Source organism: Perca fluviatilis, chromosome 13 (genome assembly GCF_010015445.1).
Source record: "Perca fluviatilis chromosome 13, GENO_Pfluv_1.0, whole genome shotgun sequence".
Classification (NCBI taxonomy): domain Eukaryota; kingdom Metazoa; phylum Chordata; class Actinopteri; order Perciformes; family Percidae; genus Perca; species Perca fluviatilis.
The window spans coordinates 29,522,577-29,545,392 of NC_053124.1; the positions used below are offsets into that span (position 1 = coordinate 29,522,577).

At 39.7% G+C, this 22,816-nt stretch overlaps 1 protein-coding gene across 1 annotated transcript in view; it reads left to right on the plus strand.

Moving 5' to 3' along the window:
• Positions 1–22,816, plus strand: part of grin2da (glutamate receptor, ionotropic, N-methyl D-aspartate 2D, a) — a 176,769-nt gene that overhangs the window by 87,849 nt on the left and 66,104 nt on the right. Inside the window, 3 exon segments of the mRNA XM_039820656.1 lie at positions 3,957–4,071; positions 16,445–16,650; positions 22,561–22,729. Coding sequence (XP_039676590.1) covers positions 3,957–4,071; positions 16,445–16,650; positions 22,561–22,729 — 490 coding nt within the window.

The window sequence follows — 22,816 nt, forward strand, 5'->3', positions numbered from 1 at the left end:
GCAGCGCTGTGGCAGAAGCAACAACACGTCTGCCAAAGCGAGTCCTTCTACACCTCAGAGTTCGGTATCTGCGGCAAGATGGCAGCAGCGTAAAGTGTGGATGTAGAGGGTGGTTGGTGTCATCGACACTGGTGAGGGCAAGGCGTGTGATGGCTCTGTCGTTCAGGTCTGAGATGTTGGGCGTAGAGGCGCTGATCGTTTTGGAGGCGACGTGCGTGATCTTGGGGAGTTTGTTTTTGTTAGGGATGGCGTTAAGATAATTATCAAAGAATAGACAGAAAGTTCTCTCAACGTTCATTTTTACTTGCGCAAGCAAGGAGTCCGTTACAGCACTCAACAAAGTACAGAAAAATGACTAACGAAATCCTTCAACAGCAGCTTTTTCTAAGCAAAACTGAAGTCATAATAGCCTATAAAATGATGATGTTGTCTCCCACAAGGCCAGGAAGTGGCTCCCAGGAGTTTTCTCGTGAGAATGTCAGCAGCATTTTGGCTTCCATCATGCAAAATTTAGTTTCTCTTATAGTTTCTAACAGATGGTGAGCATTATATCGACACAGGGGGAACGGTACAGCAGGATGGGTTGGATGATGCTTTTGTAAAGTAACTACAGGAGGTGTGGGGCAACAGAAAGCGCTCTGAGTTTATGGATGACATGTCATCTCGGCTGAGATCGTTTGTGGATATCGGTGACGTGTTGATCAAAACTGAGGTTACTGTCTAAAGTGAGTCCAAGGTATTTGAATGGCTGTGTGTTGAAACATTGTCCTTTCAATTGATTGTGACATTGAAAAAGTTGATTTTGATCTGCTATCTGGAACCAGAGGAAAGCAAGCAGAGGGGGTTCAGGGTGTCAGACTCAGCTGTACTGTTCAGCATCTGATTTGGCAAAACCTCCAGTAGCCTAAACTGTGTCTTGTCAAGTTCATAGCCCAGCATCCGTCAGCTTCTCCTACACTCTCTCAGCTTCATCACTGAGTCAGCCTCTGCTGTCTGTTGTCTGCTTTGAATCCTACTGTATCTGCATTCAATGTTAACAGAAATATATTACTCATCTATTATTAGATATATTTAAATTAACAGCTTGTGCAACAAAAGAATTCACTTGACTAAGTTAATTATAAAATTGGCACCATTGGCATGGTTTTGTCTTACACTATATTCTTTTTTACGATTAACATTTAACGTCTCTCCACAGTACATGGCATTTTTTCTCATTTTCTAGTGTAACCATTCAATCTGGCAAACCATTTATATGACTTTTTTTTTCAAACGCTGCCACTCTAGCCATCTCACAAGCCCACTCCTGGATTGACAGCAACCCTTTATTCCTGCATCGCATTCTTTTGTCCAATGCTTATGTCTAGAGTGACTTACAACAAGTGCATTCAACCTTGAAGTAACAAGGCCAAGATGTCAAAGGATGTATATAGGCGACTTGAACTGGAACAGATGGCATAGAACTCTAACAACAGACCTCTGAATTGTTGTCAACAATTGTTCAACGATTTAAATTGGTCTGGTGTTGGGCCCAACAATGGCTGTTTCCACTGGCTGGAGAAGCAGTCAACCAATCCCAGTGTCTTATGAGAGTAGCGTAAGTTCAAGCAAGAATGCGAACTTTGTTAAATGATTGATGTCAGCGAGCGATTTTTTTGTATTTTATAAAAACATTTTTTTATTTCTTTATTAAGAATACAAGTATACAAACAAACAAGGCACATTTTCATCGTCAGAGACTATGGACGGTGGCTTCATCTGCTCTTTATTTTGGCGGTAAAGTGAAGGGTGTTACCCCCAAAAGCATCGGCCCTGGAGGGAAGTTCTCCCCTGTGCTTCCCAACTACGGTCTGGGAGCCCAAAACAGGAAAGGTGTAACAACAGCTAAGTAGGCTGAATTAATAAAGGCAACATCATCTCCCTACGTACCTTGCTAGCTATCTAGCTACATCCAAGAAAAATGGCAACAGAGAAAATGGGTATAAGCGTGAGTGAGAAGGACGCAGCTGCACGCGTTGCCGTAAGTCCACTTAGCATATTTTTGTTGATTGTTGTAAAAATGTACGGTTGTTAACATGAACATGATGTCAGGCTTAAAGAATAAAGTGAAACTAAACCAGAATTCAGTCTGAACATCAGTGATTCACAGCAACTCTGATGAAATTTAGTAACGGTAATATAACCATATTTTAATTTTAATCATGTAATGTCCACTTTTCACAACTACAGTTAGCTGTTACTTTAGCATCTGTCCAAAACTCGGTACTGCATTCGCTTTAATGAACTCTTAATGACAAGTCCAAATTGTTTCACTTTACTTGAGGTCAAGGAAAATATTCATGATACAATTCTATTAGTCTCATGACAGCCAATGTAAAAAACAACAAATGACAGTTTAATGTAATGTGCCACACCTAAATAGTTTCTAAAAGTAGTTTTCTTAAAGTTTGATAATTAGGCCTGCCATGACATTTATGACAGGTTATGTTAACCTGTAGGCTAATGTCAACTTGTCATAACAAAGACATCGACATCTTAGGCTAGGGTGACCATATTTTGATTTCCAAAAAAGAGGACACTTGGCCCGGCCTCGAGACAAAAATTCAGACAGGCTTAATTAATGGTTAATGAACATGCTTTATTATGCCTCGATGGTGCAAAAATAACTTCTGTAATAAAATAAAATCTGTAACAACCTGTAACAAAATAATATCTCTCTTTTAAAATAAATAAATAATATGAAATAATGTTCTAAATATGACCTCTTCTGTGTTAGAAAATCCAGCTATAGATAAATAATAAAGACACTAAAACATATATGCCAGCTTTGCACACGGTGCACTCCGCCTCCCACTAGTCCGGTCCCTACCGGGACGGTACGTGGGACATTTTTTTTTTTTTGCAGTTCAACTGTTAAGCTGCACTAAGTCTTGTTTTATGGTTGTTATGGTTGCTCCACGCAGAGCTTTCGCCGTAGCCTGATGTTAATACTTGTGCGTTTCGGGTGTGTGTCGCGAGCCGGCATGTCTGTGTGTGTGGGGAGTGGGTGATAGAGCGAGGAAGAATTAAGGGAGAGTGACGGCGAGCGAGTACGACTCTAGAGTCATAGTGAGAGAAACAAAGTGTCTCCTCTGTGTTTTCTGACCACGGTGGGAAAACTTTAGCAGGAAACGCTGCAGCATTTTGTGTGCAATGCTGCTCCGCTGCCTGCTCTGGTCCCTGTGTATGTGCGCGTCGCAGAGCCGCCCACAAAGCAGCCTCTCAGGAATTATGTCACACAACAAAGTACCGTAGTACACTGTGCAAAGCGCCAGTCAATTTAAGTACACGCTTAACAGGCCCATGAAAAACAGTGAAAACCGGACATTTTCATGAATTTATAAAACCCCCCCCGGACGCCCCGGACAGTAGGTAAAAAGTGGACATGTCCGGGCAAAAGAGGACGTTTGGTCACCCTATCTTAGGCTATACTGTCTTGCTTAATATCAGGTTGTCATAACAGAGATTGTTGTCTTCGTTAATTCTAACTTGTCATAACACAAAAATCCTGAACATTGCATTTGAAGTGTCACAATTTCCCAAATGACACTTAATGACAACAGTCATGAACTTTCAAAAAGACTCATTCATGTTCATGACAAGTATCGTGTCATAAATATGACGGTGTCATGTCAGTCTTATGCACACCCCTTCAAATAAAGTGTTATCCAATTTTGTAGTTTTTGTGTTTTAATGAAAATTTGTATGCTGTATATATACTTGACTTTCTTATTGAATATCACAACTAGTTCAGTCTTCCACAGGTGACATGGGACTACTTCTCAGGGACATAGAGCCTTGGTAACCACACTGTGAAACCGGCACCTGTATTTCCTTTTCCCCTTCCATGGACTCCCATCATGTAGAGCAGTACAATCTCTTATTTCACCTCTCTGTTCTCCTGTGTTCTCTCTCAGGTACTTCAGCAACATATCCCTCGGTGGGCGGGATTATTCCTTCAACAGTGACGGCTACCTGTCCAACCCGCTGCTTGATGTCATCTCCTACACCAATGGGAGAGGCTGGGAGGAGGTGAGTACGCAGCTGTGCAAGTTGGCACTAATTATCATAACGCAGCGGCTGGACGGGCTAACCGCTAATTTCACAGCCCATCAAACATGCTAAGTCATCGCTGCTCGGCTTCACCTTTCTGCTGTCTCACTGTCGTTTCCCCCTCTCTCTCTCTATCCTAGAAGTCATTAGAGCTCTCTCTGTCCCCTCCTCCCTCTACTTTTCCGTTTTGGTTGGTCAGCCTTGTTAGCCAGCGCTAACTCAGAGTCCAATATCCTCTCCATCGGGGGCCATTTGTAGCAGTTGTACAGTAATAGCACCAAATCCAAGGTCTGCCCTCAGAGGCACTTAAAATTCCTCTGGACTCTCTTCGACCTGAGGAAAACAAGTAAACCTTTTTGTACTATCCCGCTGTGTTCCATTTGCTCCTGACCATTTATGAGTGGAAACTTAAGACCCCCTTCATTTAAAGGATAACTAAAAAAGGAAATTGACTTTTGAAGGAAAGAAAACATTGCTTTAACAGCACAGCATCAGTATGAGCCTTTGGATTTGAAGTGAAGTTCTTCTGCTTCCTGACAAAGCTTAACTTCCTGAAAGATGCAGTCCTGTACAGTATTTCAGTTCGGCTCCATAAGCGATGGAGGATGAACAAAGGTTACAGATTGCATACATGCCCAAACCGCATATCTGATAAACAATCTCTTATACTGGGCATATACGCGTGCCGAGTATACAGGAGGCAGCATTAACTATTCATTAATTAACTATTATTAATTAAACCAAAACTATGGGAGTCTGGAGGTCTGGCCAAAAAGAACAAAAGAAGGGAAGAAGCCTGAGCCAACCCATCAAAGGCCGATTCAACTCAATTTATGTCAGAAGTTGCTCTAAGCCGGATTTATGTGCGCCCTACACCTATCTTAGCAGGCTGATTCCCAACATACACAATAAGGCGGGCTACACACTGGCTGCGTGACGTGAGCGTGGCGTTTCTGTTGCGTGTCAGCTGCGTGGCGGCTGCGTGGATCTTTCTGTCTTTACACACCAGAAACGTGCCTGACGCGGCGCTGCTGCTAGCCTTGTCTGTACACATGTATGTTTCCCATTGATAAAATGAAGTACCATGTTAAACATAAATATATACAGATTTGATTACAGCAAAGACAACGTCGGCAGTATTGACGGCAAAATAGGCTACAGAATATTTCGTTCTGTAGCCTATTGACAGGGGCAATATTGGAAACTCAATTTTTCTTTTTTATTACATTTATAACTATTTATGTCAAAACCTAGAGACTTTCAAACATCAACATGTCATTGATTAATATGTCTTTGTGTCAAAATGACATATAAACATCTTTCTATTGTATTTTGCCTGGAAACGCTTCCAACACGCTTGCGTGTCGTGTGGAAAAATAGGCGTCTGTTCTATTTCTAGCATGCACGCGTTTTCAGCGCTGCTCGAGCCATGCCTGAGACGTGCGTGTCACGCAGGCAGTGTGTAAGCTCTAACCTGTTAACATGGTAGCCGAAATATGAACAGACCCACCATGCAGCCAGTGTGTAGCCGACCTGTGTATGTTGACACTACTGTCCGCTGTATGTTCGCTCTGGGGCTGTTTTCTTTGGTTTGATTTTCAGTTGAGGTCAATTGTACTGCTACATCACACAATGATATTTAAGACAATAGTTTTCTTCCAACAGTGTGGGGCAGACCGTTTTCTGTTTCAACATGACAATACCATGCAAAGCCAGGTCCACAGGCATTGGAAATTAGCAACAGCTGTAAATGCTGTGATGCTGTACATTGAAGATTTGTCGTTCAAGTGTCTATTTGGTAGCATCTGTCCATATTTGGGATGTGACGAGACACTCGACTAACGAAACGAGACACGATGTTGGGTTCATTAGGACAAGAAGAGACAAAATGTTAACACTATTTTAAAGAAAAACTTCAATGATGAAATAAGACCTAATACATTAAGTGTGAGCTTCTAATTCCTAATTGAAACGTTTTTTAACCTTCTAACTGAGCTACTAGTTTCCTCAGATAAAAAAATAAGAACGGTAAATACAACACGTAAAGGACTAAGTTTATTTAGTCTTATTTATTCAAGTGCAAACCGTAATCAAAGTAGTACTCTCTCAATAATCAAAGTGCAAACAGACACTGGCCAATTTTTTCCTTCAAGCATTATACACCGCTCAGCCAAAGATATGGTCACATTTCACAGTGATTACGTTCTAAAGCCCAAATAAATAACCAGCACTCAACAGATGATTTTGATAGACATTTTCATGAACAGCAATCACCAAAGAGCCAGTGAGAAACTGTGGAGACATTGGATGGAGCATTGTCATAGTAAACGTTAAACAACATCTTTTGCTCGACACTTTTTAAGTCAAATCCGTCATTTGTAAAATCTCATTTTGCCTTTCTTCTACCAGCAGTTTTAATCCTTCTCAGTGTCACATGGTGAATCTTTGATCTGAAGTGGCTGCGAAATCCCCCCTTTCTCATGAGAATACACATTCACTTGACAATGCGTACGCATACTGTTCCATATCTGCGAAACTCGACTTATGGTTGGCAATTTGCATCTGAAAATGCTTGGACTAAATGGTGGAGTTTGAAAAGGGGTTTGCAGAATTGTATACATCATGCATACTGTCATCTGGAATTGACCCCAATTTTGTTTTGCAGAAGATAACAAGCCTCAGAGCGAGATTCAGATCGAGGAAATATATTAAAGTTACCGATAATACTTAAGTTTTTAAACCTGTCAAATAGGCAGCACTCATGAAAAATAAAAGTGCTGCCTCTTATCATTTGATTGCTGAACAAGGGGCATTTATTTTTGGAGAGTTTCAGTTATTCTTTTTATTTTTAAGTCTTCTGTATCACTCTTCTTTGGTTTTTGAGGTCAACACATCCAGCCTGTATTTCTTCTGGCAGAAGTTAACCTGACAGAACATTACACTAGTGCCTGGTGCAGTAAGCACTATTCCATCTATGGGAATCATAGCATGCCCTTTTTGTGCCGTTTCCCGATGCAGCTCACCATTATCATATTGGATTTTTACTCAATGAAGGCTGAGATACCGACTGTGGAGACCGGTTACTGTCTTGTACGCCATGGGTTTGGAAAAGATAAAGGATGAAAAACTGGCTACAGCCGGCAGAAAAACCGACAGATAAGGGTTTCATTTGGACTGCTGCTCTCAAAAGACGACCCGTGTGTTGCCCTTTGATATCTGAGGTTTATGTGAGTGCAGGAGGAAATCATCAGGATGTCCTGTTTCTAACAGGAAACCCCTCCCACCTTTTAGCGTTTTACAATATTTAGTAATTGTACAGTATTTATGATCCTTGTCTGGAAATGACTGGAACGAATGTATGCTCATGATCTTGTTCTTATAATGCCCCAGCACACTTAAAGCTGCTAGAATACATACAGTATGTTTTTATTTACAATAGATTAAAGAGACTTTTTAATGTTAGTGACAAACCTACAGGTAATTATCGCCGGACTCTGCAGATCCACTCAGCTCTGTGGAGCCCTTGAGCATCTTTAAAGCTGTGTTAGGCAAGTTATTTTAGCCGTCATTGGGCAAAAATTCCATAATAATGTTTCAGCACCTTGTAATTAAAGTGGTCTGAGAGAAAACTAGACTTCTGCACCTCCTAGGGATGCTATTTTTGACTTTTCTTCTGACCGATAGCCGACCATCGTTGGCACCACCACGATGTTCCATGCGTTGCCGTGAACCAGTGCAGCCACTTTCCTGGAACCGCTTGCGCGACCGACACAAGTCCACAGCGGCCCGCGGCGTGTATAGCCTGTCTCCACTGCATCCGCGAGGTTGTTAGCTGTCTGTCAGCCTGGCATACTCTGTGTGTAGGACGGCTGATTTAACCCGCCAGTCCTCATCGATACAGTGGCATGTGTCACCTAGCTCTCCCTGTGAGCGCCATCCAGCAGAGAGCCACGAGCAGAAAAGAAGAGCAGCTTAAAACCCAACTTTCTAGTGCAAAGTAGTAGCAGTAGTAAGTTTACTAGCAGTTAAGTTAAAAAAATTCCTATTGGCGGTTAACAGTCATAACATCCCTAGCACCTCCTCTTAGCCCTTTTTTCAGGCTTTAGATGAATTTGACAGGAGACTTTGGTGAATCACAGGTCAGTTCAGGGAGAGATCGTTGCTATTGGCTGTTTTGCGCATAGCATTGATCATGTGATAGAGAGGAGAGAGGGAGTGCTGCAGGAAGAGTTCTTTTTTTTTTTTTTCGTATTCCACAGTAAGTTTAACACAGTGTTTTGGTTTTCTGGGCTCACAACTTCACTACTTTTATCAGGTGTTGGCTATGAAACAGGTCTTTGAACCAGCACTTGAACAACATGAAACAGCTACCAGAGGTCCAAAGAAAACCAGCAGGTAATCGTATCCGAAATAACATGTGCCCTGGTCAAACAATAAAGTTGTTTACTATGGAGAACCGTTTGAAAAGGACAACGTGTATCAAACACTTAACAGCATTGAAAAAGATAAACCTTGGACACAACTAACGTATGAAAGTCCCTTTGTAAATATGGAATTCATCTTTTTTTTTTTTTTTAGCCTTTTTGTGGATATAGATTTAAAAAATGACATTTTTATCCATCATATCATTTATTTTTTTTCCTCAGTCATTTTGATTCCAGGCGAGGACTCAAAGGTCTCTTAAAGTGACTGTTGCGTTGGGGGCTTTGACCTGAGGGATAATGGCAAAGCAAAGGACATCGATACAACTCCCTCAGAGACCAGCACTTGACCCTATCTGCCCACTGGTTCTCTCCAACCTCATTTGTCTGAACATCCCTGTTACCCAGGCGTATATTTGCTGAATTAACCTCTCTTGAACTGAATCATGGAGTATATTTGCCGAGCACAGCAACCTTAGGGCGGCTGAACAAGAGCTGGCTGTAGAGCTCGTAGTGAGGACTGGGACTGTATTTATCAAGCGTCTCAGAGTCAGAAATATTCACAGAGAGATTAATATTTGGTCTGGCCTTTGGGCAAAGAACATATTTTGTGAACTTTTGTAATTGCCAAGCAGGTTTGGCAATTAACCCGTTCCTGATGTCAGCTGGACCTCAAACTTAAAGTAGCACACAAAGTAAATAATTTGTTAAATTAATTTTCGATGCATAGTTAATGATTTGGGGGTTAAATGTTACATGCATTATGCATAGAAAAGCACAAACCATAAGGACAGTCCAACAGAACCACCTGAACAGTGGCTAAATTATTAGCCGAGCTGTATTTGCATTTAATCTTCCTAAATAACTCAAGAAATAACGCTGGATCACACTAACGTAAATCTTAACCCTTAACATATGTAGTTTGTTAAACACTCTGAAGTGATTTTATTTTCATTATTTCATGCCATTTGTTCTGCATCAAATAGTTGTAATTATGTTATTGTGTCGTATTTGAATTGAAGGGGTTCTTTTGTTTTTAGATTTGTGTTTTGCTGCCAACGGAGCCTTTTTTCATACCTTTTGAGCGTTTCATTCTGTGAGTTTTATGAAATTTAGGTGTTATGTGAGGCAACTATACAGTATGTCATCTTACATTTGTTTGTCTTTGAGCCAAAGTGTAAATAGGGAAGTACACAGTGGATCAATGAGCGAATGAGACAAGACAGCTGCAGTACCTTTTATTTAACAACATGACCGAAGAGCTGGAATCCTAAACGACACAAAGCTGCATCTCATTTCACTCTAGTTTAAAGCCGCAATAAGAATTTTACAACCTCGCAACACAGAATAACAATATATCTGCAGGAAGAGTTTGATAGAGCTTTTAATCGATTACAAGAATTCAGCAAGTTCTTCACAAAGGAGCAGGCTTTAACTGACTTTATATAATATAACTCATCATTTTAAATTATATCAAGGCATAAAGTTACTAGACTGTAGGCTTCATTCAGCCCAACACAGCTCCATTCATGTTCATTCATTCAGTAACTTTTTAGCATTCAGGGAAACGACAAGGTCGAATATTAGCTGTGGAGCCTCGACTCCTCTCCGGATGGGTGACCATGGGTGATCATTGGAAAGCAGGGACAGTGCAAATCTGACCAAAATAAATGCCAGACCTGAAAAGTAGAGACGCAGACAGAAAGTCCAGACCGTAAAAGACTCTAATAATGAACACTAATAATGAAATAATGTTTTAAAGGACATGTATAAAATTAATGAAACTTTATACTTGAGAGTGAAGGTTGCGAGTTTAAGAGAAGGCCAAAATGAGTACAATGAATTAGCTAAAATTATATGATGGTGGTGGTGCATGTGAATCGCTCAGAATCACAATGCCACAGTTGCGAATACTTTTCATGTCATCTAATTAATTTAAGTTTTAACAAACGACAACAAAACGCTGCAACCTTAGGGCAAAGATTGTTCTGATGACTCCTGAAGTTTCCTACCTTCACGTCCAAGAAAACTTTATCTCTCCAGGTCCCCCAAATCATCAGAATCTATTTAAAGGACTACTCAAGCTAATTATTTTAGCATTTTAATAAAATTAGAGGATTTGCGACAGACAGAGGGAAAATATTGTCCAAATCAAAGCAGCAGATGCTGAGATATCCTTACTTTATATACTGTGATAATATATACTTTGCAATCAAAACAAACAATGTCTCTAACAGTGCCACACATATTCATATTGATTGGAAAATACATGCAACCTTTATTTTTAAGGAAATTGTTAGCGAGAGCTGAGCCCGGAGGGGAACGTAATTAATTGGGAGACAGTTCCAAGAACCCAAATCACCAGCAAATCCACTTCAACATATGCCATAGGACATATCGGACTCCTCAGAAGAGATATGTCTCTAAAGTCATTCCGACTCCCTATTGCACGTTCTGTCAACCTGAACAAACAGGAACTTTCCTACACATGGTCTGGGAGTGTGAACAGGTGCTTGAGTTTTGGAATAAAACATCAATAATGTCTGATGTGATAGGATGTCGACTTCCTACTGACCCGATTGTTTTGTTACTTAATGACAACTCTAAATTACACCTTCTTGGGAGACAGAAGAAAATTTGGCTAGCCGGCTCAGCCGCAACCAAATAAATGATAGCTCAACGCTGGCTCCCCCCCACTCGCTTTGTATAAAACAGTGGCTGGCGTACTTCCTAGACATAGTTATGCTTGAGCTCTCTACAGCAAGGATTAACAAAGCCAAGTCATTGACTATTATACCTATGGAGAAATGCAGCAGCACAGGTATCGGCCCTGGTGACCTCAACACCACAAGAATTAGAAGCGAGCGACTCGGCAAGGTGTGATTTTGGTTTGCTTGTAATTTCTTTTCTTTTTTTTCCTTTTTTTTTCTCGAGACCGCAGAGGGTGGGTGGGTTGCTGGGCGAGGGTTTTAGTTCCTGTTCGATTGTATTTGTTTGTTCTGTATGTTGTATGTTCAAAAATATACAAATAATAAAACTGATCATAAAAAAATTGTTTAAAGTTCTCAAATTATGCCCATTTTCAGCTTAATTATTGTATTTAGATGTTATATCAGAATAGGTTTACAAGGTTTAATTTTCAAATAACACCATATTTCTGTTGTACTGCCCATTGCTGCAGCTCCTCTTTTCACCCTGTGTGTTGAGCTCTCTGTTTTAGCTACAGAGTGAGCCATCTCACATCTGTTCCATCTTTGTTGGGAGTCACACGTGCGCAGTAGCTAGGTAAGGACTACTAGCCATTAAGAAGCAGAGTATGAGGGTGTGCCACACTAGCAGCTAGGCGAGCATTATAACGTGTGTTACAAAGTGACCATGTTTGTCTCTGAAGTAAAGGCTGGACTACAATAGAGCTGTTTGGAGTAGTTTGTGAACAGTGCTTTCTGTTGGAGATGGTAAGTCCCTTTGTGGTGGACTTTGGGCTTTTTCACTTTGTAAACCTATAACATGCACACAAAAGATATAGAACACTACAAAGGAAAAGGCAAAAGCCAAAAAATATAATATGAACACTTTAAGTATTTATCAACATTTTCTTATGAATTTAGTGTTTCGGTACCTTCTAGAAGAAGACCATATAAACAGTGACTGAGCCATTTTTTACAATTGCTATTCTCATCACTGAGTGTTTGGGCTTTGTATGAAAAGGTCCTCTGGTGCTCAGATAGTGATGAGTTTTACCATTGCAGCCACTGCAGCAGCAGTGATTTGTTTGTAATGAATAAAAGAGGAGCTGTGTAACAATGAGCCACCCCAGTCACTATGGCTGAAAAAACAATGAAGAATATATAGAACATTACATATTCTGTAAAGCATCTATTGGTTGGAATGTCCGATTATTGAGGGCGTATCAGATCAGATTACCGATTCTTTAAAAGCAATGACGGAAAAAGTAATAATTATTCAAGTACATGCATATCGAAGTGTTGATTTTGGAAGTAATGCATGAATATGTGAATACTACTTTTTAACCAATTTTTAAATTTGTTTTACTTTACTGTAATTTGGATTAACAGGAAATTTTGTGTTGTGGTTGTCATTACATGTATAAAATGTTGATACAAATCCAAAGGTACTCCATGGTAACTGAAAACCACAAACTTGCGTGCGTGTGTGCATGCGAATTTGAACGAATTCCGGAAGTCGAATATAATTTGAATATTGAATTTTTTTTTTTTACAATATGACTAACATTAGCTAATCTCCCTCTTCTCACCGCGGCCTACCCGCATGTGAAAACTAAATGCATTTGTCATGTCATGTCTGATGAAAAATAATTAAGCAGGAGTGAGAAACACAAGGCATTGTGAGGTCTTAAGATCACAGAGCTATAACATTAATACGGGGGGTGTGACAGGCTGCGGCTGGAAATCGAAAGAAGGATAGGAAATAGTTTTACCATGACCTCAAAATTGACCTCCACCGAGCCAAAATGTTTGTTATTAGTTAGCTAGTTTGTGTTTTCTAACTGCGTCGCGAGTTATCCGAGCTTAGCTGGGACCTTCAAGTTTGTTAGCGGTCAGAGTTAGCTTCGACTTCATTTATTACCTTCTAATATCTGTATTCTCAGTGACAACGTGACAATCTGAAAGAAACAGGTTGCTTATAAATCACAAAAAATAGTAGAAACAGCGCCGTTTGGCTTAGTTATCAATGTCGTTAGCATCGTGGCTAACACTAGTGTTACTTATATTATAACAAATCGTTTCGGCTGTGCTTTCTAACATGATGTCGTTGTGCTAACCGAGCACCATTAGCCTTTACAACAGAGCTGAGCTGCTTCACTACACTTGTTAGATAATTTTTCATTACAGAGTTCTGTTTATTTTTGTTTGTCGCTGTGTGCTTGTGGTGGAAAATGAATGTTAACAAAGTTGCATGCAAGAAATGCATGCAACTGTAGGTCCCCTATAAGGCCTGGCTGATTTTGGAAGTCCCTCTAGTGGACAGAATGTGTAACCACAGCCACAGGCTTATAGTGGCATTGACATCGCATAAGCTTGAGTAGTGTAGTACATATTAATAACAGGCTGCATTTGAGCATTAAATATTTGAATATTAAAAAAAATAACAAATGGTATTATAGAGGAAGATTGACAGCTATTGTGTGTGTGTGTGTGTGTGTGTGTGTGTGTGTGTGTGTGTGTGTGTGTGTGTGTGTGTGTGTGTGTGTGTGTGTGTGTGTATTTCAGTTAACCTAATGCAAAACATGTTAGAGAAGTGAACTTAAAGACAAATGAGCATAGAAGAGCAACTTATCATGTTCCGTAATTCCGTAAAGAAAATGCATAAAATATAAAGCGAGTGAGGTTGGTCCAAATTGCCAGGTGCTCTAAATTTGTTATTTACATCACTCTCTTGTTTGTTTCTCTGGTCGTTGTGTTAATGTATTTAAGTAGCCAAAATTAATATTTATGAATAACAATGTGGAAGTGTGTCGGTGCACCTATTTGTATGTGTGTGTCTAATTGTTTGATTGTGTTCTTGTGACTTGTTTGTCTTTGCATTTCTGCATTTCTGCTGGTAAAGTGTAGAGTATTATGCTTGCACCTGTTCTTTTGTGTGTGTGTGTGTGTGTGTGTGTGTGTGTGTACTTGTATTCATGACATTGTGGGGACATCAGTCTCCACAGTACGTTATAGGGATTGACCTCCCATCTGGGGACAAGAAGCTGGGCCTGGTTGCACCAGCTGTTCCTAAATTAGATTTAAGCATTGTGAAGACGGAAGTGTTTACCAAGTACAGATTAACAACTCTCTAAATGACAGCAGGTTGCACCAAACAAACAAGATCATTAGTAGAGATTAGTTGTTTTATAATATTTATTTTTGATATTTACACCAGGTACAATTGACTAAATCAGTTTAGAAAACTATTTTGCTCATATATGAACTGTTTAGACTGAAGAGTAAAAAAAGGTAACTGACCAGACACTTGATCAAATACTGATTGATAATGGTGTAAATGTTGGGGATCAATGAAGGAGTATCTTATCCCAAATGAAGTAGATTTTAAATGACATTTGATCAAAATGAGACAATGTAACAGTACCTCAAATTCCTAAACCTAAAATCTAATGCCAATATCATTAGACAATTACGGTCGCTTAGTATGTGTAATCTGATATTTCCCTCCCAATGAACTGCATGAATACTACTTTTACAAACACACATATCTCTCCATGTATGCATATATAGGTGAAATAAAACAAAGTCATACCTTCATTTACAAAAAAAATGTCTGATAAGTTTCATTTAGCTCTCGGCCCTGATACATTAGGGTAACACAGCTAGTGATTTGCTTTTTGGTTGATTTCTTGACTGGACAGTGCCACATGTTTCCCAGCAACCAGTTTACACAAAGCTGGTCCCCTTAAGGTTAACCATTTGTTTTAGGTTTAAGACCTGGTTTTAGAGATATTAGAATCATTTATACATTAAGGTACAGTAAGGGTTGGGAATAGGCATGTAGCAATTATGATTTAATTAAGGTCTATGCGAGTCACAAGTGACGCAACCTGTGTAGGTTTTAACCTTTGCATGTTTATTCACAAATCCCAGCAGACACGTCTGGCATCATCAGGGGGATTCACAGGAGAATTGGCTGTATGCTAATAACATCTAAATATCACACCACAGCTAGAAAATGGCAAAATAAAAAAAGACAGATTAGCTGTGTTGTGGCTGCACATCCTTCCAGTAACATCTCAGTCGGTGTGAACAGATTTGTTTACACATGTAGGTCACTGTGACACTGTAAGCTGTCTCTTTAGTCTATGCTCCAAAATACCACATTGCAGCATAAAGCTCAGTTAACACAAACAAACTGCTCATTAAACAACCCAACCAATGCAAAGACACACTCCCCTGTTTCGTTTTCTCCCCACAACCCATTACTGTGCAGGAAAAAGCATGCGGCTGTAGAGGAAGGGGAAAAGAAGCATATGACTGGAAACTTGAGCTAACAGAAGACTCAAACAGTGATAATCTACAATTACGTTAACAGACCGATGGGCTGAGGTACCTCATATAACACACTTTACCAAATTGTGATCACAATTGTCAGGTCCCTGTCATTCTGTGATTAATAATAATGCCCATTGGGGCTTACTGTAGAGGTGAGGGTATAGGACAATTTAGTTAACAATTAAACTGACATCAATGATGAAGACACAACTACTTAAAATGTCAAAGCTGAACAGTTAGAAGCTTCTACTGCACCAGATACACACTGTTTTTAGACATCTAATACAGACGTCTTTTTAGGAGGCCTTTTTGCCATCATTGGATTGCACAATAGATACACAGAGAGGGGAGATAATGGGTATGATGTTCAGCTAACATACCCAGCAATTCAAATGACTGGGACACAATGATGCCAGAAGTTCCAAAATGCTTTTGACAAAACATTTGAACCAATTGGACTACCAAAATAATGTTTCTGTATTGTATGCCACTGGGGGGGCATTCTAGACATTAATCAAGGGGTGTCCTTTTAAAATGATACTGGTAATGTGAAAGCTAGTTTTTGCTAGATGCATTAGCTCTCAGTAAGCATGGATTGGTTGATTTGCAGGTGTCAACGTTAAAACCATGTTGATCTTTAAGTGACAATCCTCAAGGTGCTTATTGGTTGTGTGCAAATCAGATGTTTTAACAGCAAGGTAACAATATATGCTGTGATACTAGGTTACCTGGTTAACTTACTGTCTAGATGACATTATCCAGGCTAAAACACAAAACTGATGTGTCATTGAGTAAATGAGTCATATTCTCTGGAGACTGTATAAAAAAAGATATGATCATCAGTTTGTTCTAAGCCACTGAGCTGAAGACCTGAGTGCCTGTGTCTGTGTGTGTATTCCCATCCAGGTTGGCTGGTGGGAGAACGGCCACCTGCGACTACGTTACCATCCCTGGTCTCGTTACGGCTCCTTCCTAAAGCCTCTGGATGACTCCCAGCACCTCAGAGTGGTTACCTTGGAGGAGAGGCCCTTTGTCATCGTGGAGCCGGCTGACCCGGGCACCAGCTCCTGCATCCGGGACTCTGTACCCTGTCGCATGCCCGTCAACACCAGGTAACACCCACCAGCAGCTGAATATGTAACGCAGCCAGCAGTGAAACCTTTCTCACTGCTGCATTGTGTTTTCTTTGCATTGTATCCAAAAACTCTGCAAGGCTCAGCTCTCAATGGTTGGTCTGGACATTTGTATTTATTTAATACACAAAAATAAGGCTTTATTTTTGTTACGTTTTTCTCCATGGTTGCGCACAACTTTTTAAAGGGATACTTTTTTTTATGGTAACAATGTGGGTAGTATGTGTAAATGAACTATGATAAACTTATCCCTCTATCTTACCAGTGCCAAGGTCTCTGTGCTCATCTCCTAGCCATGGGTCTGATTACAGGCTACAGATTGTACTTCCGCATACGGACCCAGAGTATAGAAGCAGATCGTGAGAGAGGACCCTCTCTCTTTCAAACTCAGACCAAACACAAATTAATCTGTAAAAATATAATATATATAAACAACGATTCTATTACTTCATTGCCTGTTTCTCACCGATATGTTTTCAGAAACATATTTTAGTGCACTGTTTAGCAGTAATACAAGTTTGTGAACACTGGTTCCTGTATTACAACAATGGAGGCATAAAGAACTTGTAGAATGAAACGGTAGAATTAGGCAGCGCTGATCAAATATAAACCAAGATTGTGTTACTACATTGTCTATTTCTCACCTTAAATGTTTTCAGAAACGTATTTTAGCTCACCCTTTAACTTTAATATGTGATTGATTGTTACCAGCCGGCCGCCATATCTGTGATGACTTGCATTACGTCACCGACAGCGGGAGGGTTTATTGGTTTGGTGCGTTGCAGTGCATTCTGGTATTTGAAGGTTTTCTACCTTTTTAATACAAATGAATACCACAGCCCCTTTTCTGTTTTCTCTGGGCATGTAGCACCAAGTTGAAAAAATGTTTGCACCATTCTACTGCATAGACTGTATAGAAAAGACCCTCTTTCCAGTGGTAAAATACTTCTTTAAGTGAATAAAGAATACTCTCTAGTGCCTTCTAAACATGGTCAAAGAAAATGTTCATTGTTTTGGTGCCATGCATTGGTGGTTTCTCAACAATAGTTTCTTCTCCTTCTTGGCTTTTAATGACTGCCAAACTGTCAATTATACTGTAGCCATTAAAGCAAAATGTCAACTGCGCTTAGAGGATGAAAGGTTTGAAATTGTTCAGCATTGCAAACGCAAAAATAAGTGAGATAAAATGAGAAAAACAATATTGCAATGGAAGTGAGTGTGAATGGAGTACAAACGTAGAAATATGTTTTTGGAATCCACCACAGAAAGTGGCAGGTCAGGATGACCTACTGTTTATTATGGCCATTCAGAATAATATAGCTATCCCATTTTCTATCTGAGAATGGACTGAAACGGTTTAGTATATAACAAATGATTTCTTACCTTGATGTCTCCTAGTGTTTTCTGCTCTAAATCCTTATCAGCCTATGATCCCTTGTGGAAAGTAGCAAAGAATTTTCAAAAAGTGGTTAGAGACCATCCTGAAACCAGAGGAGTCCGGGCTCTCATCCCTTGTGAAATTGAATTGTCTGGCCAAGCGTCCATGGACAAGACAGTAAATCTTTACCATCTGCAGGTGCTGGTGTGCAGGAAGGAATGGGCTTAAATAAATACTTTCCTTCTGGGATCAATAGATTAAAACATCACACAATAAGGTAATTGTTCCAGGGAGAAAATTAAGATATGTTTAAAGTCAAAGGGCACCTGAAAGCATGCAATTAAGAACAAAGCATGATTTTGTTACAGCTATTCATTAAAACTGTTATATAACCTTGAAACCACACAGCAATTTCAGGTTAATTGTCTTTTAATCAATCCAGATAATTAGAATCATGGAACAAGAGACCCCTGCTGTATTCCCTTCTGACACTTATATTGTGAACCACAGCACGTGTGGAGTGATTCAGTCCAGTTTACAGTGAGTTGCACTGTCCTCATAACATAAGTGCTAAAAGTTGGCAACAACTTGATGCGGTTCGATACTGGTGTCAAGTCAACTTTATTGTCAATTCTGCAATATCAGTCCTTCCAGAAAAACACAGTTTTTTTGTGATTGTTGCAGGCAAAAATCCTTGATTATGCGGCACGTTTTCTTTAAAAATGCGATGGAATATGCAGGATATTTATGCAATTTTATGCGATGAAATTGCGGGAACTTGCAAAAAATGCGGGAACTTGCAAAAACTGCGGTTTGATGAAAAAGAGAAGAAAAAGTGATTCCCCCAACACCCTGCTTTATTTAAACTTAATTTCCAAAAATAGTTTACAGATATTCAGTCATTGCAATAAGTAAACAAATAAGAAACAAAAATATATACAGAGAGAAAAAACAGAGGGAAATAAAAGATACAAAAGAGACAGACTTTCAAAAATCGTTAATAATATAGACAGCAGGAGCACTTAAAGAAATTTGAGTAGACATCAGATATTAAAATAGCTTTCTTATTGGATACCAACTTAAGAGACTCAAAGTACATGTCAAATTCAATCCCCAACACCTGCTTTTCGATGATGTTCACGTCGCGTAATTACGTCCCTTCATAACGTTCCCATGGCAACAGGGGAAAATGGCTGCTCTTGTGTGAAGTAAACGCAAAATTTTTTCAACTTTCTGCTAAGTTATGTGACTTTTTTGCAACGAAAATGCGGGGATTATGAAATCATGCAAGCACCGCATATTTTGCGCGAAAGTGCGGCATATTTGAAAAAATTTGGCCCCCGCATGAATATGCGGACTATGGCTGATTATGCATTGAATTATGCGATCGCATAATCGTGTTTTTCTGGAGGGACTGCAATATGTGCCAGACATACAGAGCAATTGGAAATATGTTTCTCTCCGACCCACGGTGCAATAAGGACACTTACAACAAATATCATATAAAAGATAAGAAATGTATACAAATAAAGATAACAAAGATAAGTAATACATGAAATAAAAAAGATAGGTAATATGTGATCCTGATGGGGGGGGGGGGCTTTGTATCAGCTGATAACTGAGGAGAACTTGTATATATTATTATTATATTATTATTATTACTATATGATGTGTTGTATACAATATGCAGTAGCATTCGTATTCAGATTCCTTTATAATCTGTGTTGCTCCTGTTTCATGTTCATATAAGGTTTATTCGAGGCTAGTAAGTCAGGGAGAAAAAGAAACAGAGTGAGTGTGAACGCGCTCCGGCTCCCGGTCTATCCAAGATAAGCTTCCTTCCTGCCAGCACATAACCAGGCCAATGGGAAGATAACGAGTTCATCCTCCATCAATTTTATTGGCTGAGCGAGAAGTTTGCTCTCGTTAATCAACCTACATCGACCCAGGTTTTTTTTTTTTTTCCCTTAAAAGATTTCTCCCTCAATTGCTTGTCTTTTTTTTTCTTCTCATTAATATGTATTTTATTTATAAGTTTTTACTTTTATGTACTGTGTGATTTGATTTGCAAAAATGTTTACCTGTCGCAGCTTATTTTCCTCTGATGCTGCTGCAGTGCACTGAGGTGTTTTTATGCTTTTCTCCTGTCGACAACAAAAAGGGAGGAGGAACAGCTTAGGCCTTTTATTTCAGACTTGTGTATAACATCATGGTTTTTCTATTCCTAACACTTTTAGTATTTAATTATAAATTTGGAAACTGGTTGACACTGACTGTTTCCAGACCTCTGTCTGTGGTCTTGATTTGTTTGTCCAATGCTTAAAATGGACATGCATTTGACCAGGGCACAACCACGCACTTAAACTTAACTTCCACTTTTGATAAGGACCACCACATGTGACATGTCTTAATCTCAAACAATCACTTACCTTATGATAACATACCACTTAAGCCCCTTTAACACTGGACAAAAAACCCTCTAACATCTGGCTTTGGTCTTCAGTGGGAAAGGTTACAATCTACATTCATTCATGGACAAATGACTGCAGTGGTCATAGGTATTTATCGGCTCCAGCTCTGACGGTCGGTGATGGAAACATGACACGATGCTATGCTATCTCAGCCACAAAGTCTGTCCGTCTCTGTACAAATAGCACTCGAACATCGTTCCAAACTAGTCTGAGTTTATCGCCTATTTTTAACGGGTTTTCAGGTGTTAAAAAAATTGCATATATGCGCTAATTTTGGTGGGGAAAAAAAGGGTATCACTGAGCTATTGCTCTTCTAAATGGCCATGCAGCTGGGTTTATATGCGAGTTTAAAAATTGGAAATTGATGTGGGTCTAAACTTCCAGACATATCCAGACATGTGCACATATCCCGAAATCCTATGAATTCACCAATAGTATGAAATGCACAAATTAACAGGATATTTAAATATTTTCAATTGATTGTCTTTGTATAATTAAAATGAGTCGCTCCTATTGACTTACCCACATAATTATCAACAACTTTGCAGTTACTTTTAGCTATACAGTATACTAGCATCTTTCATCTCTTTATTAATTAAAAAGATCTTGTGTTCTAATGCTAATGGGATCTTAGTTCAGTTATTTACCTGCTTGTGGGGAACATTATGCGTCTGCTCGCTATTCAGCACCCGAACTGCGAGCAAATCATTTCTTGTGCTTATATGAAAACATTCAGTGTAGCCATTGTGTTGCCCTACATCATGTGGGATCATTCTGTGTAATTAAACATTTTGTCAATAATGTGACTTCATCTGCACACGCACAAGAAGCAAATTATGGCTCTGGAATGAAAAATAACCTTGCTAGTCAAAATTTCACAATAACACAACTTTTATTTCCTTGATCATTTCTGCCAAGCAAAGACCAGACTTCATTTGTAGAAAATAAAATGTGTTGCTATTATACAAATTACACGGAGTTAGGTATCCCACCCTCATACGTTTGACGCTTGTACTTTGGCTTGACGTAAAAAAGTTGTGCAAGTTGTGTTGCTAGGCAACAGAGCTAAGAGGTTGCCATAGCTGCCATAAGTGTCTCAGGGTCCAACACATGGGCACTTGGTAAGGACAGCTGATGGAGGACACAGCAGCCACTCTATTCATAGTGATCGTAATGCTTTTGGATTCCCGTAGAAGTCACCTGCTCATTATGCTTTCAGGGTAAAGTGTTCTCTCGATGAAGTCTCAAAAGAAAGAGGCTTTTCAGAGGCCTTTGTAGAATCTTTCTAATTTTAGACGTCATCCAAGAGCAAAAAATGGAGTTTAATTTAGTTTCAATAACGCAACACTTTTCCTGCTGGGCTCTCCGACCTGTCGAGCAGACCAAACTGTCAGCCCAAGCCGTCGGTATCGAATAAGGAATGGTATCGATGAATGATATTTTATTTACATGTCATCCCACATGGAATTACATGACAGCAATACAAATCATCCACAGCTTCTGGTCCAATGTCCCCACACACAACATACTCTACTTAAAGAATAAATGAAACATATTGCAGCAGCCACAATACAATAGTGGAACCCCGTAAATTGTCCAACTAGAACCAAACATTTCATGCATAAATAATAATAATAATAAAACTACAGCCACGGAAAAATAAATAAGTAAATAAACAGGGAATGACACAAAGCCGTCTTTCTTTTAACCCATGCTTGTTCTTAAAAGTTTGCAAATAAAAATGTTTTATGTTCAAACAACCAAACTGACAGATCCTAATCCACTCGCAGTCTCCTGCCAATAATTCACACTTTCCTCAGTCCCCCATTCGTCCTCTGTTACATTCTCCCCGTGTCTTTAAGGGTGGTCCTCTGTTCACTCCTCTAGCAGCACGCTCTCCTTCCTTTTCAATTTCTGCACCTTAGCCAAGCAGCCCGTCCGGGTCAAGGTGTCCTTGATAAAAACATCTTCAAATCTCATGGAAAAAAAGGGGTGTTCACTACCTCACCTATCTTGTCTTTTCTCACATCCTCTCCTCAGCTTGGTGGTGGATGGCACCGGGCCCACGAAGCACTGCTGCAAAGGGTTCTGCATCGACGTCCTCAAGCGACTGGCAAAGATTGTGGGTTTCACCTATGACCTGTACCTGGTGACCAATGGGAGGCACGGGAAGAACATTGATGGGGAGTGGAACGGCATGGTCGGAGAGGTGAGGAGCTTAATAATAATAATAATACCGCTACAATTCAAAAATACACTATCCAGGTCGCTTAATGGTGTTTTAAGCCCCCAACGT